The sequence below is a fragment of the Plectropomus leopardus genome, chromosome 7, assembly GCF_008729295.1.
Source record: "Plectropomus leopardus isolate mb chromosome 7, YSFRI_Pleo_2.0, whole genome shotgun sequence".
Taxonomy (NCBI): domain Eukaryota; kingdom Metazoa; phylum Chordata; class Actinopteri; order Perciformes; family Serranidae; genus Plectropomus; species Plectropomus leopardus.
The window spans coordinates 23,584,556-23,601,797 of NC_056469.1; the positions used below are offsets into that span (position 1 = coordinate 23,584,556).

Here is a 17,242-nt window from a genome sequence, read left to right on the forward strand (position 1 = left end):
TTGGGGGGAAAAAAACTTACAATGCCACCAATGCAGCAAAATAGAAGGAAATGTTAGTGAAACAACACATGAAACTTCCTTGTTTTCATTTTTTTCTCCTGTTGTTATATTATTTTTACTGCTTTAATGATTTTGCAATAATCTTATGATTGTAATGTATTGTAAACCGTGTACAACATGCTTTGGCGATGCTGTGTTTAATTATGGTCAGGCCAATAAAGCTCATTTTAATTCAAGAGGAGAGAAAGAGAGAGAGAGGGAGAGGTGAAAAGAGAATAGGTCTGAAATGAGAGAAGGAGGGGAGCTGGAGAGTGTCGGAGGGGGGGCTTTGAAAAATATCAGGAGGGAGGCAGTGCTCAGGTAGGGGGCCTTGCTGTGGGGCCTCTTTTTGTCCAGAACAAAAACCAAAATGGTGGAATAGGGCTGGAACAAAAGGTACATGGGGGGACACAGAAGAGTGACAACCTGTGCTGAGTAAAAACATCCTGCTGGCACACACTCTCACACACACACACACACACACACACACACACACACACAAATGCACACTCACTAATCCCTAATCAGACCACATTGAGCGCGTGTGCAAGTACCCACTCACTATACTTCCGGTTGCAACTTACATTTCATGGAATCCTTGGCCCCATTACCCAGGCAACCCAGACCCACACAAACACACACACACACACACACACACACACGTACACACGTACACACGTACACACAGGGGGACCGCATCTGTCATTCCTTAATTTATTGAACATTACATGATGATAGAATTCTGCCTCCTACTCTCTTGATATCTTCTGACACTGAAGAGGAACATATTGTCAGAAAAGGTTTATACAAAAGCAAACAAATAGATGAAAAAACATAAACTCTGAACGGGGGAGCCGGCCTGGATATTGAGGAAACCTTTGGTAAGGGCAGAAAATGTCAGGTTTGACAAATGACCTTTTAAACATGGAGCAGATGTAGAGAGTCATGTACACTGTGGACAGAGGGCAGCTCAACTGTCTGTCTTTTAACGGGAAGTGAAAAGATGAGCGCCAGTGTTCCATACTGTTAAAATAAATATACATTACTGCAAGTTTCAATCCGGAACAAACCAAAGTGATCCTTAAATCAAAAGTGAATTTCATTCTTGTGGGAAGGAGGCGGAAAATAGCACAGTCTAGTAAGACCATCCTGATGACGTGAACTCAACATTCTGCTTTGCTCTGTATCGGTCAGCCGCCCTAAACAATCTCCAGAAATTAAAGTTAAATCCGGGCCAATCGGGGATCTGCACTGTATTTGATAAGGTAAGCTACTAATCAGGGACTGCTTTGTAGCTGATGACGTAAAATGCAGACAGAACACTAATGATGGCCTCAGAAGCAACAAGTGCTAACTCTGACATTAACAGAGTAAACACAGCAATAAGTGAAGTTATTGCAAAAGTAGAGACATAACAAATATTAAACGAGAACAAGTGTATGCACTTGCTCGGAGGATAAGACAGTTTCGCCGTTCTTCCGACAATGAAGAAGATGTTACCCAGTACAAATCCACTTTAATTATCGTTTCGCCACTGATTGCACTAATTAAGGACCAGTTAGCAGAGGCTGCAAAGCTGGGGATCACGGCTGTGCAGATCAGTGTTCACAATGCTTCAGACAGACAACATGGACGTTGCCAGCTGGTATTTAGCCGTTCAGAGTCAGCTGACTGCTGAAGGACATGAAAATTATCCACAAACTACGTAAGGCTGGTACTGGACAAACATATGCAAAACACATATACATATATATATATACACACATCTGGATAAAACTTCCTGGTGTATGTTTCTTTTTATATGTGTGCATGACTATCATGTGATCCAGCTTTGGTATATAAAGATGGCGCCTTTTCATATCAAACTTGCTTGAAGAAGAGCGTGAGATCGAAACGACGCTTGTGGATGTGTCAATAAATTGCACATGTGGGAGCTATGTGTATGGATCTTTTTCACGATGTTGACTCTTTGCTGAATAAGAAATGACGAAATATGCTCCACTGTATCACGAAAACCTCATGGGGATTGTTGTAGAGGAAGTACACGTCACATACAAATTGTATTTTTTAGATGTACTGCTCCTGTCTAACCTAACAACATATTTGCACGCAAGAAAAGGCAGTTTTTGGATGTGTAATAAAGCCACACAGGGAGGAGCAAAAGAGAGAGGGGGGAAGTGTAAAACAGAATCTGAGGTGGAGTAAAACAAACGGAAGAAATAGTTATGTAGAAAAACATGAAAAAAGTAAGGAGAGAAAAATGTGACAGTGACAGAAAGGAAGGGGGGAACAGGACATGAATTACAGGTGTGGAGTTATGCATGCATGACATCACTGGACCCCTCCTCCAGCCTTTGGGAATGGGCACCTTGGAAACGGTCGCTAAGGGAACAGAGTGAGCGAGAGAGAGGGAAAGAGAGAGAGAGAGAGAGAGAGAGAGAGGGAGGGTTGTACCAAAAAAAAAAAAAAAAAAAGCGGCACAAGACAGATACCTAATGAACACCAAACTCAACCCGAGCAAGAACAAAGTCATGTGGTCTATTCACTCCCTAACAAACCAGCATTTACCTTCCTCATGTCCCATTCAGCAAATGGGCCACCTCTGCTCATAAAGGGTGAAAAAGCAAGCTCCATCACCACTACAGCCTGCATTGTCCTCCTCCCCCATATACTGTGACCTCTCATCCACTCCAGTCATTTAGAGAAGGGAGATTTAGTGCGGCACCGATGCAGCGTGATGGTAAAAACCGGCACATGATAGAGAGGCAGAGATGGCCTCGGGTCTCGGGTTTTAACACATGGAGAACTATTGATGGAAAAACATGTTGATGGACAAAGAGACGCTGGTATAGTGAAATGTCGGCTGTTAATGTATATGGGTGCTTGGAGGTCACTTCGGCCAAGAAGCTAGAAGCTCCGTAAGTGGATTGAGAAATTGGAGTTAGCACACAACACCCACTTTGGTCTTTTGAGGCGTCGGAGTAATGAACACACAAACCCAAGCCCACAGGAAAGAACCAGCCGTGCCATTCTGACCTCAGCAAACTCTCCTCATCCCTGCAGACGATGCAGTGTCCACACTCGCACATGCACAGTGGCTGAATGGATGCACTTTGCCTGCCTCTTTGCTCTCCTTTGACCGGTAAACAAGTCATTCCCACCTCCCGACTTAAATGCCTGATCAACATTGCCGCATACTATCACCACATCAAATACCGTCAAAGACACAAAAAACATATTTTGCATCACCAAAGAGTTTATGCACATAAAAAAACACCCACATTCAGCATGCCAAAGCAGTATCATATACATATCAAAAGCCTAGATTTGGTATATAATATAGATTTTGTATGTATGCATAATATGTGATCAATATCTGTTGCTGAATAAAACATGCTGCTGGCTTTTGACGGGCCGATTTGAAATGGAGATGCTATGCTAATACCAAAGGCTTCGGTGAGATTGGCCCTGAACCCTCCACATACCAGAAGTTCACATTTAGACGCTCTCACCTGCACTCTCCATAATGCATGAGCTGCCTGAATATATATCACCCCCCTGCTCAGCTCACTCACACACTTCCACATGCACGACAATGCAGGAACACACCAGTGTGTGCACAATGATAGGGGCTTATACGCGAGATAGCCATGCACGCCTTCATGCTGGCGTGCACAGTCCACCACAGTTGTGCACAAAACAACCTGAAGACATAGACTCCATGGTGAGAATCTGATACCATACATGTAGAAAAGAAAGGAATACAGCAAGAAAACATAAACTATTTGGTCTCAGAAGAAAAGAAAAAAAAAGAAAAATGAGAGAATAACAAAACTTTGCCGTAATTTAGAACTACTGTTTGACACCCTTAAAACTATTTACTGGGAGAATTTTGCAGACAGAAAAACGACATAACTGCTATAAAAGCTTTGATTGCTTTGGAACATGTAGGGGCCACATCCAGTGAAAACTAGAAAAACGGATACACTGTTTTTCTTCTTTGATCAAGTGGTGTGAGACACACAGGCAGTGCTTAATCAAAACACTGGTAAGCCATCCTGAACTTCTGGGCTTTCAGCAGCAGGAAACAGGGTCAGGGTTGCAGAACAACTCAGTGTGAACTGGTCTAAAGTTTGTGTGTGTTTATGTGTGTGTGTGCATGTGTTTGGGTCTGCTGTTTACTTGAGAGAGACCGTGTCAGTGGTGTTTGCTGGCTGCCAATTAACACACACATGCAGTTTTTTGCCAGAGTAAGAGATGAAGAATGGAAAGTTAGAAACGTAAAGATATTACTGGAGCTGTACCCGACTCAGAATTATGTCAGTCAAATCAGATTTTGCAATTCAATATGAATATCAACGAATCAGGTTTTTTTCCACATAAAGTTTGAACGAGGGTCAACAGGACATTCAGTGTAACAGCGGCACTCATGTAATATAGTAAAAAATGCTGACAGTGCTAACGACGGATCAAAAGTGTGAAACAACATATCAAACAAAAAGCTAGAGACTGTGTTGTATTAAGTTGCTGTAAACTGTAAATTCACCACTTCTTAGCAGAAGAGACATTATATCATGTCAGGGCCGTACCTTACAGTGTCTCTCCCACTCTGTGCTACTGCCTGCATGTCCGCAGCTCCCTGTACCAAAGAGTAGTGTGAAAACTCAAGAGCAGTCACTCTGCAGCAAAATCTGGGGACCAAAATGTTCCCAGAAGTGCACTGTACAACATACGGACATGTGTATCCATGTATATATATGTGCACCTAACTCATGACATGCCGAGTATTTTCCAGAACTTCTTTAAGTGTTCCTCAGACGTTCACTCATATCTTACAAGGCACTGCTTTTAATCAATACTCATTGAAATACAGAGGACCATCTCTTCGGAACAGCCTACAATCATCATCTATATTATCGCTTTTTAAGATGTTTTTTAAATATCTTAAAAAACATCTTTTTTCTATTAAATACCCAATGATTTTAGGTATTTAATAGGAAAAGTATCCCCATAAGCCATTTTTTGGCTTCTAACCTCTCTTGCACAGTGTTTTAACTTTTTTGTTTTTTGTCTTTTCTATGTGTATGTACAAATAAACAAACAGACAACCAAAAACAAAGGAAACAATAAATGACTTTGGCTTGAAAAAAAAAAGGCTTTCTGACTGATGATTCTCCGACTTTCAAGAGGCAGCCCTTGATATTAAAGCAGGGGAACATTACAGCTGGGCAGATTGTGATTCACTTTACATTACATTCTTATGATAGCCAATAGTAAATATGCATTTACAGGGTAGTATGTCTGTTTTAGAAGACAAGTGGATTTACTTAGTGCTTCTCTCTCTCCCCGTCTCTCTGCCCCTGCTGGTCTTTAACCTTGGCCTCTGGTGCTTCTGCCTATCGCAATAAAGTCACCCCTCCTCCTCTTTACCTCTCCCTCCCTCTCGCTCTCTCTCTCTCTCTCTCTCTCTGTCTTTTCTACCTCCTCCTCCTCCTCCTCCTCCTCCTCCTCCTCTCTGTCTCTCTCTGTCCCCCCGGCACCACTGTTGTCCACTGTTCCACTCATTCATAGTAAACACTATTGATTTTCAGCAGGGAAAATAAAAAAAAGGCCATGAATTTTAATGCCCCTATCTGTCCCCTTCTCCATCTCTTCCTATCCCCCCTGCCTCTCCCTTCCCTTCACCCCCCTCCACCTCCAACCCGTCTTTCCTGAGGGGAGGATAAAGAGATGGGGATCGTGCGTGTATGTGTGTGTGCGCTGTATGTGTGAGTGTAAGGTGGTGCTATACTGGGAGGGGGGGGGGGGGTTGCATTTCTCATTTCCCAGCTGTGCCTCTCTCACACAACTGCTCCCCCCTCCTCCTCCTCACCCCATACACCTCTCCTTCTCCCCATCCTTCTCTCCTCCTCTGTCCTTCCCTTCGTCCCTCTGTCGCTCCCCTCTCCTCTTCACACCGGCTTCGACTCTGGGGAGTGGAAGCAAACGAAGCTCTCTCTCACACACACACACACACACACACGTGGTGATTGTCACACACAGATAGGGGCTGTCCTGTTCTGCTGGTGTACACGCACTTAAACAATCACATGCACACACACCGCAAGTGATACAACTGCCCCTCGGTCAAGGCCACGCACAGGCAAGACAAACACATACATATAAATGCCCTTATTTACCCGCACATAAACACACACATGTGGTACTATATCGAGCGACACCAACCATTCACCGTCACCACAATTCGGCAACAGTCAAGTATTTAAAATTTCCTTCCATTTTTCTCTCTTCCTTTTGATTTCCCGCTCTTTCCTCGCTCTCACCCCTCTGTCTCCTTGCCTTCATCTACCTTTCGAACAATCCCTCCTCCCTCTCCTGCCTTTCTCTACCTCCCTTGCCAGGCCTCTCTCTCTTCTACTCTGTGTATTGATTTTGCTATAAGCGGTGTCCCGGTTGCGACAGGTTAGCGCAGACAGACAAAGGCAGACTTCATCAACCAGCGTTAAACACGGGAGCCACGTCCTCAATAATCACTCCATCACACAAAAGACGACGAGAGAGAGGGAGAGAGGGAGAGGAGCGAGCGGAGAGGAACATGTAGAGAGTATTGACGAATGGTGAGAAGAAGAACAGGAGGGGGGAAATAAAGGGTGGCAGAGTCTTTTTCAAGGTTGTCTTTTTATTTTTCTTTAATTTGTAGGAAATTTTCCACCGCCTGGATTAGACACCTGGAGTTTTACTGCACACACACGAACAAACTTGTCTCTTTTTGTTGAATTTTCTCTGATAAGCACCCGTATTTTACTTAACTTGTCAATAGCATATGTTTAAGGCTACCAACTCCAATTAGTATCTTATTAAAATGTTGTTCCCAAAGGAGGAATTTTCTTCCACTAACCTGATTATAACAGCAAGCGTATGTGAACTTTGCTTTTTAAAACAGTCTGAATTCAAGTGTGTGTGCATGCATGTGTGTGCGTGCGTTTATCTGTGTGTGCACGCAGACAGTTTTCATCTCCACTTAATCTCCCGCTCCTAATTCAGAGTGTACATTGAGCCGCCTAATAGGATGTGACTGGAGCGCCTGCTGCAGCGCTAGCTAGCTAGCCGCTAATGAGAGAGCCGCCACAGCCGGAGAATCAAAGCGCTTCATCAGCACTCCTAATTACTGTAAACCTCGTTAGCTTGCTGGAGAGCTAACATCTGCTCTCGCTAACAAAGTACATCCAAATATAACACGGGGCCGGCCCGGTGCGTCTGGGTGAGAATCAAAGAGCGTGCTGCTACCACACCCTGTGATTTCATTGTTCTAGTCTGTGTTGCAATTGTGATGGCAGTAGAGGAGGTTTGTTGGTATTAGGGTTGAAATGAAAAGCAGAGGAGAAGATTCAAGTCCAAGTTCAATACCAAGTTCATGTACATTTTTCCAATCAACTGTGGTTACAAAGGTCGGTCACAAAGCTGGTGTGTGATGTTCGATGGTACACTGAGGTCTGAGGGTGTTAATGTTGCCCATCTATGAAGCAGCAGGTGTGTGGACAGCAGGTTTCCATGTAGCTCTGTCTGTTTGCCCGCTCACCCCCTCTCTGTCTCTGATCAAAGCACTTCCTTTCAACCCCCCCACCACCACTACCACCACCTTCTGCTGTTCCTCTCCTCCACCTCCCCTGGCCTCCACCTTCTCCCCCCATCATAATTTGACTGATGATTACACTTGTCACTCAAGGCAGCATGTGGCCAATTAGGAAGAGGGGTGATGGCGAGGGGAGGGGCGAGCAGGTTGTGATGAAGGGGGTGGGCTGCAGGGAGAAAAAAAAAAAATTTTGGATTACAACTTTTCATCGCTTGTTCCACTCAACGTCGTCTTTTTAGCTCTTAGCTGCCGGAGAAACAAATATTCGTTTCTGTTCAATTTTCCTTAAGAGACTCGAGAAACATCCAAGAGCTGCTCTTTCTTCCCCTCTTTCCGACGCTCCGGCCTTGTCTCACACTCTCTTGGCCACTTCAGTATCTCTCCATGTTCCAGGGTAATCACAGACTCATTTAAAGTCACTTTTGTACACTACCTCTGACTGGTGGTTAAGAGTGCGACCGCAGACTAGGCTTTTATGGGCCTTAATGTGTCCTACAGACACTTTGGCAACCAGGCTGCTGCTGCTGAAGATGCGGGTAGAGAGAGAGGAGGGGGGAGAGAGAGAGAGAGAGAGAGAGAGAGAGAGGACAGGACATATGAGGCCAACAGCCATGGCGACTTAACCAGGCTGAAAAAAGGGGGAACGAAAGAGGATGAAAGAGGAGGGAGGGAGAGGGACGTGCACGACAAAATGGACAGAACATGGGAGCGTCAAAAGAAAGGGGAGAGAGAGGTCACTTAGTCACTCTTTCGGCACCCCCCACTCTGCGCCTCCTCCCTTATCCCCTTTACAAGCAGACAAAGGGACAGAGGGGTGCAGCCCTTGTAGAGGAGAAGGAGGGGTTTACGCCTTCCCCTGTCACCCCCCCTTTCCCTCTGCCCCCTAATATTTATAGACGACCAGTGAATATTGTTGGTATAGATAGATTCAGGTGTGAAGGGAATCCAGCATCAGCAATTAGCAACACACTGGGGGTGTATCAAATCTAACATGTAATTTTAGACTGGAAAATGATCCATAATATGTTTGTTGAGTTAATTTATGGTCTTTTTGAGCAAGGGCGTAGGTTTTGTTTCAACATTTGACATATCAAACAAGGCTTTTGGGGATCCTCACCAGAGAATTTTGAGCACCAAACACTTAATTTCCTGCACTGTGGTTCATTTTTATGCACTAATTTGTACCCTTTTGCATCAATTTATGGTGCAAATGGCGTTAATTTTGTCAAAACAAAAGTCCTCAGTTTCTTTTATGTTTCTGTTTGGGGGGACAAATCTACAAATCTACATGTTCGATATATTAAAGAGGTCGCGTCCCCTGTGTCCACCACCGTTATCCATGCCTATGCCCTGGAGTATTTTTTAATATCTTAGCACTTATTTTCATTAGCAACTAGAAAAAAAGTGGGATTATGCACTTCTAAAAATAAAGGCAGAGTAAGAGAAATTGCACAGGGGAATGAGAAGGAGAAGAAGTGGTGGAGTACAACAGATTAATTTCAGAACAGGGTGCTCCTGCCAAGTAAAAGGATGGAGAGCAGGAAGGATAGAGGGGATAAAGAAAAGGGAAAATGCAGAGAGGAAAAAGAGAGGAGGGTGATTAAACATGCATTCAACTCTCTCAAAGGGCTGAGCTGCTTTTGGAGAGTCTCCGTTGTGTATGTGTGTGAGCTGTGTGCACTCCTGAGGGCGCATTTGCGATGACGTGACATTGCTTATAGCAGACATGTTCGCTGCCTCTGCCTCAAAACTCAGTCGGTAAGCACTCTCATCCACCCTCCCTCTGAAGGACAGCAGTGGCACCCCAGAGGTTAATAGGACCCCTTCATTACCATAAATCTTATCAGCTAAATGAAATGGAGAGAAGGACCTCTGATTTAGTCGTCCGCTCTGCTGGGCTAAGGGGAGACACCCAATCAAACCCCTGGATTTTATTGGTCTTTTTTATTATCTAAATGTACTGGCACATGAGCGAGGTGGCAGAGGTTACAGCCTGCGGCAATCAACAACAAAAAAAGACAGCGGCTGGCGAAAAACACGTTGTTGGTGTGTTTATGAGAGCACAGTCAACTCAGCAAATAGGCTGTCCAGACCTTGCATGTTTTGCTTTAAAGAAACGCACAAAGCTTTGGGTCCCTTTTGACCGGAGGAATGTAGGGAGTCCGCCGCTGAGCCTTTGATGTTTGAATAAATCAGACAATCTAGGGTGAAAAAAGCACTAAAATCAGATAATCAAGAGTTCAATGTGGTCAGCGGGAGTTCAAAAGCTTGTTTTGACTGCCTAGTCTGATGTGGGTGATTGGCAGCATGTAGCGAAGCCCACTCCAACCCTGATCACAGCCAGCCACTGTCAGCCACGGTCAGCCACTGACCGAGCGTCCACAAACACACTCAAGAGTAAAACAGGAGGTTCCCTGTGCAGAGGTCAAGCATGCTTGAGTTCTCCGTATATACATCATCTGTATGTTATTGAAAGAGAGAGAGAGACGCCGAGCTACACAGAGAGAGGTATAAATCAATACCCAGAATGGAGTCCGATGGTTTTGTATGTGTTTATTCCTGCTGATGTGTTGATTAAGTGTCCCCCCCCCACACACACACACACACACACACACACACACACTCCATCTATCCCTCTCTGCGTGTGTTCTCCAGGTGATAGGTCTGATTAAGTGGCCTGCTCACGCAGCCCCTGATTAGGACTAATGCTGTATTTCACTGGACACAGTGGCCAAGTTCACAACATTATTCCTCTAAAGTGTGAGTCGTATATGTGTGTGTCAATTCTACAATATGCTATTCAGCGAACACGTTTGAGAATAATAGACAGCCTTTAAGTGCTACTCATCAAGCTCTTTAGATGAATACATTTGCATGATTTTCTTGCTCTGAGTGTCTTTGTTGGAGTATGCATATTCAAAAGCATAAGGATAAAGGTCATTGATCGGTGACAAAGTGTGTGTGTTTATATGTGCATGTGGTGATGGGTTATTAATACTCATATGGGTGATGAGGATGTACTGTATATCTCTGTGTGTGTGTGTGTGTGTGTGTGTGCTCTGGTCCGTCCTGTTCCCCGGGAGAAACTCAATACCACTCACTGTTGCTAATGAGCTTTGGGACCTCATCAGCATTAATACTACATTAGTCTCAAACCAACACACACATCAATACACACACACATATACACACACACATACTATATATAAATACAACCTACTGGCGCATATGAGCACCTGTGCAAATCCATAAAGAAGGTAAACAGTTAATAGGATTAAAAGGAATTTATAACACAAATAACAGTGTTATCACCACACACTTGGATTTGTGTGGATTAATCCAAAACTGTGTAACAGGTTTAATTCCCAAATGTATCAATTTAAACTGAATATTTTCACCTAAAGTACACCATTACAAAAGCAGGGGATTAAATGTTCAGAACATGCCTTTTCTATTGCCAGATGATTTTACTAACATCCCATGTTTACTTTAAATAATTTTCTAAGAGCAAGACTTCAAATGCTGCTATTGCATTAATGCATCAGTTAAACATAAGACGTCACTGCTGCGGCTCCTATGGGCCTCGTCACGTTGTCAAACTGTGTCGGGGACATCTACGTGAGCCTAATCTACGTAAACAGCTGAACCGATAGCCCCATTAGCTCCTGAAGAATTCTGCCGTCAGCCTGCTGCATTCAGGACCCCGTGGCTGGCTCATATACTGCAATCTAATTCTACTACCACGGGGAGAGGAGAGGAGGGAGAGAGAATTGTATTGTGACAGAGAGCAGGAGGGAGTGGGAGGGAAAGGGAGAAGAAGAGGAGAGAGAGGGCTACAGAGAAGGAGAGAGGTAGCTTAATGCAATAAAGCATGTAGTATTGACATCTTTCTCGTGTCTATTGATTCCCCATTATGTTGCTAACAAACCCAGGTTGACATTTTGTCATTTGCAATCATGTTAACACTGCGACTTGCACGCTCCCCTCCACAAACCGATCTATACCTACACACACTGGTTTGCACGTGTGCTCATGCTTGTGCACACACACACTCCCCTTCTCTTTCTCACACAGATAGACAGAGCAAATAGGTAAGCACATGCATGGTCTCACATCAACCATCGAAGACATGTGGCAGCGCCCCATAAACACGCAGAAATGTCTTGAGAGTCGCCCGGATGGACGGACAGAATTGGAGACGTGGTGATGGACGGAGAAGAATAAAAACATCAGATTGGCCTACATGATCAGGAAAAGTTATGAGGAATACAAATATCAAAAACTGTATGGTTAATGTTACTGAAATTCAGAGACAGAAACAAGTCTAAAATCTGAGTGTGTGTGTGTGAGAGAGAGAGTTAGACGGTATATGGTAGGAGATGGTGGTTAATGGTGTGTGACAGAAGGTGCGTAGCTGAGATGAACTGAATCTAGGTGTTTGTGTGTGTGTGTGTGTGTGTGTGTGTGAGAGAGAGAGAGTAAGAGAGAAAAAAAGCAGTCTCCATGATGCCCCATCATATCATATCATATCAAGCCTTGCACTGTGTGAGAAACCTGTGGTTTCTCCTCTATGTCCCATTAAACTTTCATACACCAGTTAATGCTGATGGCTTCACAAACCACTTTACTACACATACACACACGTAGTTCACATAGCAGTGGCCCTGACCTGTACCTTCACAGACACAATGCCATTAAAAATAGAACAAAACCTGGATCAGTTAGAGCAGCTCGCTACCCAGGTGGAAAACGCTCTAACATCCTTGTTTTATGCTATATGATGCCTCGTGTGTTTCATGACGATGTGTGTGTGTGAGCCCCCACAGGGGTTGTGCATGAGTGCTTGAGGCCTGTTGTAACATGAAAGAGAATAAAAACACAGGGGGCATAGAGGGGTCAGGTGGGGCTAAATCAAACCCTCCTGGTGTGACCTCTGACCCTATACAGAGCTCCAACTCAAAAGAGTCAAGGAGCTGCCACCAGTCAAAGAAACAAGTTAACTGAGAGCTTGAGTCAAAGGCGCTAAAACTCCCCCCACAGAGCCTGTGTGTGTGCGCCGGTATTAAAATGTTCTTTGAGCTACAAGTGGAGGGTGAAGAGGCACAGACGGAGCTCAGAACTAGACAGCAAGTTACTGAAGGCACGTCTGTGATGTGTCAACTCTTTTTTAGTGTTTCTGTGAGTATTCCATGTGATGCCGTGATGATGCACAACAACCGTTCTTTTCAGTCCTGAGGTGTTGAACTGACCCTGCACCCTTTAAGCAACAAACCCTCTGAGTTTGCAAAGGACAGCACCTTGTACTGTGTTATCAAAATGGAATAAAATCAGCATAGCATTGTGAATCACTGTTATCCCACCATCTAAGGAATCCAGCAGCCTGTGTACACATCCCATCAGTTTGCCTGCTTATTCAGATGCTGGCCCTGGCCCGGGACACTGCAACATAATGGCTCATCCGTGGTTTACTCTCACCTCTCAAACTCAAACTGGGTTTTCCTCTCCCTCCTCGTTTTTCACTCTGTCATCTACTCTTACTTTCACCCACTTCTCCCTCTCTCCCGCTCTCTCTTTCCACATTTTTTTTTATCTCATTCTGACATTCGCCATTTTTCAACGTGCAGAGCGCGAAAACTCCTCCTCCCCGGTTCCCGCTCCATCCCCTCGTCCTCCCTCCAACCCCTTTTCTGTGTGTATATCTCTAGAGATATGATAGGTAACAGGTCCCTCTCATCCCTCTTTTTCCTCCTCGCCCCTCTATCACCTATCCGTTTATTGTCACATGCTGTGCACTGCTGACTGAGTATGTGGAGTAAGGGTGATGCCTGGCATCTCTGAACTCAAATGGGCTTGAACTGATCTGGAAATGAGAGGGGAGCTGTGCACTGGGGGGGCTTTAAGAGCCCATCCATCGGATAAGGTGCACACCAGCCCCATTTATGCACCATTACGCACTGATACGCAAGTTGTCTATGTAGTAGTGAATAACTTCAACACTGAAATGCGCCGGAAATAAAAGCCCATTGACCTCATATGGTATTTTCCCTCACTTCCCTGTACTCTGCAGTCCTTCAGTGTGCAAAAAAACACATTAGAGCCAGCGCATCCTCTCCAAAGATGCAGTGGGGGGAAAAGGGGGCTGAGCAGCTGTTGCATGTCTGCGAAACAGTCGAAGCTGGACTGAGCTGGAGCTCCCTCACAACGACAGTCAGTGACATACTGAAGCCAGCCTTGCTGCTCCCACCATGCGTCCTTTTATTCCGCTTCAGCGCAGATGAAACGCAGACGGCGCCCCAGCCCCAGCCGGCACCCTCCCCCCCGCCTCCCTGACTCCCTCTGCTCCTCCGCTTTCAACCGTGCAGCAGCCAAGCAGCGATGGGACAGAGAGATGTAGTCACTGGAAGTCTATTTCCAGTGGTGTTTACAAAGATGCGAGCCTTGTCCCCTAACAAGCAAGTCAGAGCAAAAGCAGCCACCGCAGCGAATCAGAGATGTTCGCCAAGCAGAAGCCGAGTCCACTACAAATTATCTACATGAATAAAACACAATGTCAAAACAGTGTGAAATAAAACGAGAGAATAGCGGTGTTTCCCCCCATCTCCTCTCGCATTTTCGTACTCCTCCGTGCACCTACTCTCTCCTTCTATCTCCCCCTCTCCCTGCTTCCACCGGCCCAGGAATCGATCTCCGCAGGATCGATAAGTTGGCATGAATATTCCCTGCCTGCCGAGAGTCTAGTTGGGGAGAGACGGAGGCTGAGGCTCAGGCGCAGGCAGTGGAGGAGAGGGGAAGGATGGAGGACGGAGACAGGAGAGAAATACACTCGGAGAAAAGGAACATAGTCGGCGAGGAAATTAAGCAACACACGGGTGGAACAGTGGCGCATCGTTCCAAAGAATGGACAGCGGATAAAAAATAACCCGGACATTTTTACGCAATTAATTTTCAAACAGTCTGGACACTCCTGTGCGCCCCGGAAAAGCTTCTTTGATTTGAACAACCGCCTCGCAAGTGTAAAGGACTCCGTTTAAGCCTTCAAAGGGAGCCGGAGGAGTGTGTGCGTGTGTGTAAGTGGGTGTGTGCGCCGAAAGCTCTCCCCGCTGCAAGAGCATCCGTACCGAGCAAGGCAAGGCGGGGCGGGTCTGCATGGCGGAGTCTGACCGACATGGACGTTGTGTAGCAGGGGGGAGAAGAGAGGAGAAAAAATGTCTTACCGGAGTTGGAGCGGAGAGCCAGGGGGGACTTGAGACGCCAGGCGTTGAGGTCAGGGGCAGTTCTCTGAAACACGAACGGCACCGGCAAGGGAACAAACATGATCTTCCTCCGGTTTCTTGTTTTGATGCAAATAATCTGACAGAAGTACTGTAATAAGCTCTGTCCTCTTCTGAAGCTTCTTCGTCCGTTTCTCTGGTAGACAGCTTTGGGGAAATATTTGGTATGGAGAGCTCACAACATTCGCCGTTAGGTGTGTACACATGTAGCCCAGCTGCGCCCTTTTTATTTACATTTGTGGACTGGTGGCCGGCATTAGTTTTGGTGTAAATGTGCATAGAACATATATGTAAGGATGGTCCCTTGAGTGCAGCAGTTATAGCTTACAGTCCAGACTAACACACAGACGGATAGAGAGGAGCTCAGACCTCGCACTTCTGCAGGCTACAGGAAAAGTTGTGTTACAATTACAGGCCTATTGTAGTAGCTTTAGAATAAAAGGCTGCGTGTCACCTGCCTGTCGTTGATGCACCTGCGTCTCTCTCTTACCTTTGCACTACTAAAGCGTTCTCCTTGAGTAAACATAGAGGCCCGGGAGCTTATTTTATCCTCTCCTCACCAGATATGTTTTCCTATAGGTGTGAAAAAGGCATGAGAACAGTCGCTAGCCTACTCCTGTAGCATCACCGGCCGGGCTTTAGCTTTGGTATTCGCTTTGCAATTTAAAACGGCACAGTAAACCATGATACATAGAAACAGACAAGACAGTGTTAAAAAAAGGCCAGTTAGAAAGTCTTATTTGGATCTCTGTAGTATTTGGTTTGATCTATTGTATTTGGTCTCTAGCTGCACGCGCTCCTTCTCCTCTCTCCTTTTGCATGAAGGCTACATAGAAGACATTCATCCGCTCGCGCAAAGCAGCGGATCGCGTCGCGAGCACATTTAAAACAGCTTCATTAAAGGCGATCAACAACAAATAAATAAACAAGTGGAGAGGGGGGCGGCACACACACACACACACACACACACACACACACACTCTCTCTCTCTCTCTCTCACTCACACACACACACACACACTCACACACACACACACAAACACAGCACGCGCGCGCTTGGCCCTGACGCTCCTCCTCCCTCGCTCTCTGTCACAAGGCAGTAATTAAAACGCAATCAATCGATAAATAAATAAATAAATAAATACAGCGAATAAATAAATAATAAAAAAAAAAAGCTCAAACACAAAACAAACGCGGACAAGAAAAGCGTATAGAATCCGGTTCTCGCGTTATTATTTTCTTTTATCGGTGCACTTGCCTATCTCCGTCCATCCGTCTGTGTGTCTTTTTGTCTGTCTGTTTGTCCCCGTTATTATTTGGGAACCCCAATAGCTCATTCGACCCGGCTCCCTCCAGGATTGTAGCGATCTGCCACTGGGCTGGCCGCAACATTGAGGCGAGAGAGGACCCGCTACTACTCACACATCACCACCCCACCCCCGCACCTCCCTCCCTCCTTCCCTCCCCTCCTCTCCTCTCCCTGCCTCCCACCCTATCCGATCTTAGACCCATCTCCCTCGTTTTCACTACCGCTGCAAAAGGTATCCTGTATTGATTTCTGGATTTTTTCCCCCCTCTTAATAATACCGGCTATAATGATGCCAATGGTGATCAGTGCATTACTACCGGCCTGCTTGGGAAGGGATGGAGACCCGATAAGGAGAATCCATGGATACCTATAGGTGCTTAACGCTAATACCTACCCAGCATGCACACAATTAAGTTGTCTCATCAGTGCTGCTTTTAATAAGCCCTCCTGAGCGCACGAGGGTGTATCATTATTCAGACAGGAAGACAAGAGCGACCACTGCTGTTCCAAGCATGAGAAATGTGAAGCACCAACAAAGTATGCTGAATTCTCAATGCACCTTTTTTTGTGAGCATCTTAAATAAAACAAACCCAAAATTATGACTATAAAAGCGCCAAAGTGTCAGTGGATGAGCTCCTCTGTGATTGAGGTGATCACTCTCCTCCCTCCTCCTCCTCCTCCTCCTCCCCGGATCTTGTTTCCTCCGTCCCGGCCACGCATGCCGGCCTGCCCAGCATGCCTCTCCTCGCCTCCTGCCCTCTCCCTCCCGACATGTTACACGCTGTCAATTACAGGCCAGCATCAGTCAACGCCGGGCGCTTACACACTAGATTATTGTCGATATAGATTTTTAAATAGAAAAATCTATACCTTAAACATCGCAGTCAATACGGGCAAATCAATAGGAATGAGCGAGCTCTTGCTCCTGTAGGGCCTGAGAGCCCCATCCTCTCGCAGGACTGTTTATACACTTAATGCTGCGGCTGATTA

The 17,242-nt window shown here is 45.5% G+C and overlaps 1 protein-coding gene across 1 annotated transcript in view; it reads right to left on the minus strand.

Annotated features, from left to right (window-relative positions):
* pou2f2a (POU class 2 homeobox 2a) overlaps positions 1-14,986 on the minus strand; it is a 41,696-nt gene extending 26,710 nt beyond the window's left edge. Inside the window, 1 exon segment of the mRNA XM_042489323.1 lies at positions 14,887-14,986. Within this exon segment, the coding sequence (XP_042345257.1) occupies positions 14,887-14,986 (100 nt within the window).
* Between the last annotated feature and the right edge of the window lie 2,256 nt (positions 14,987-17,242).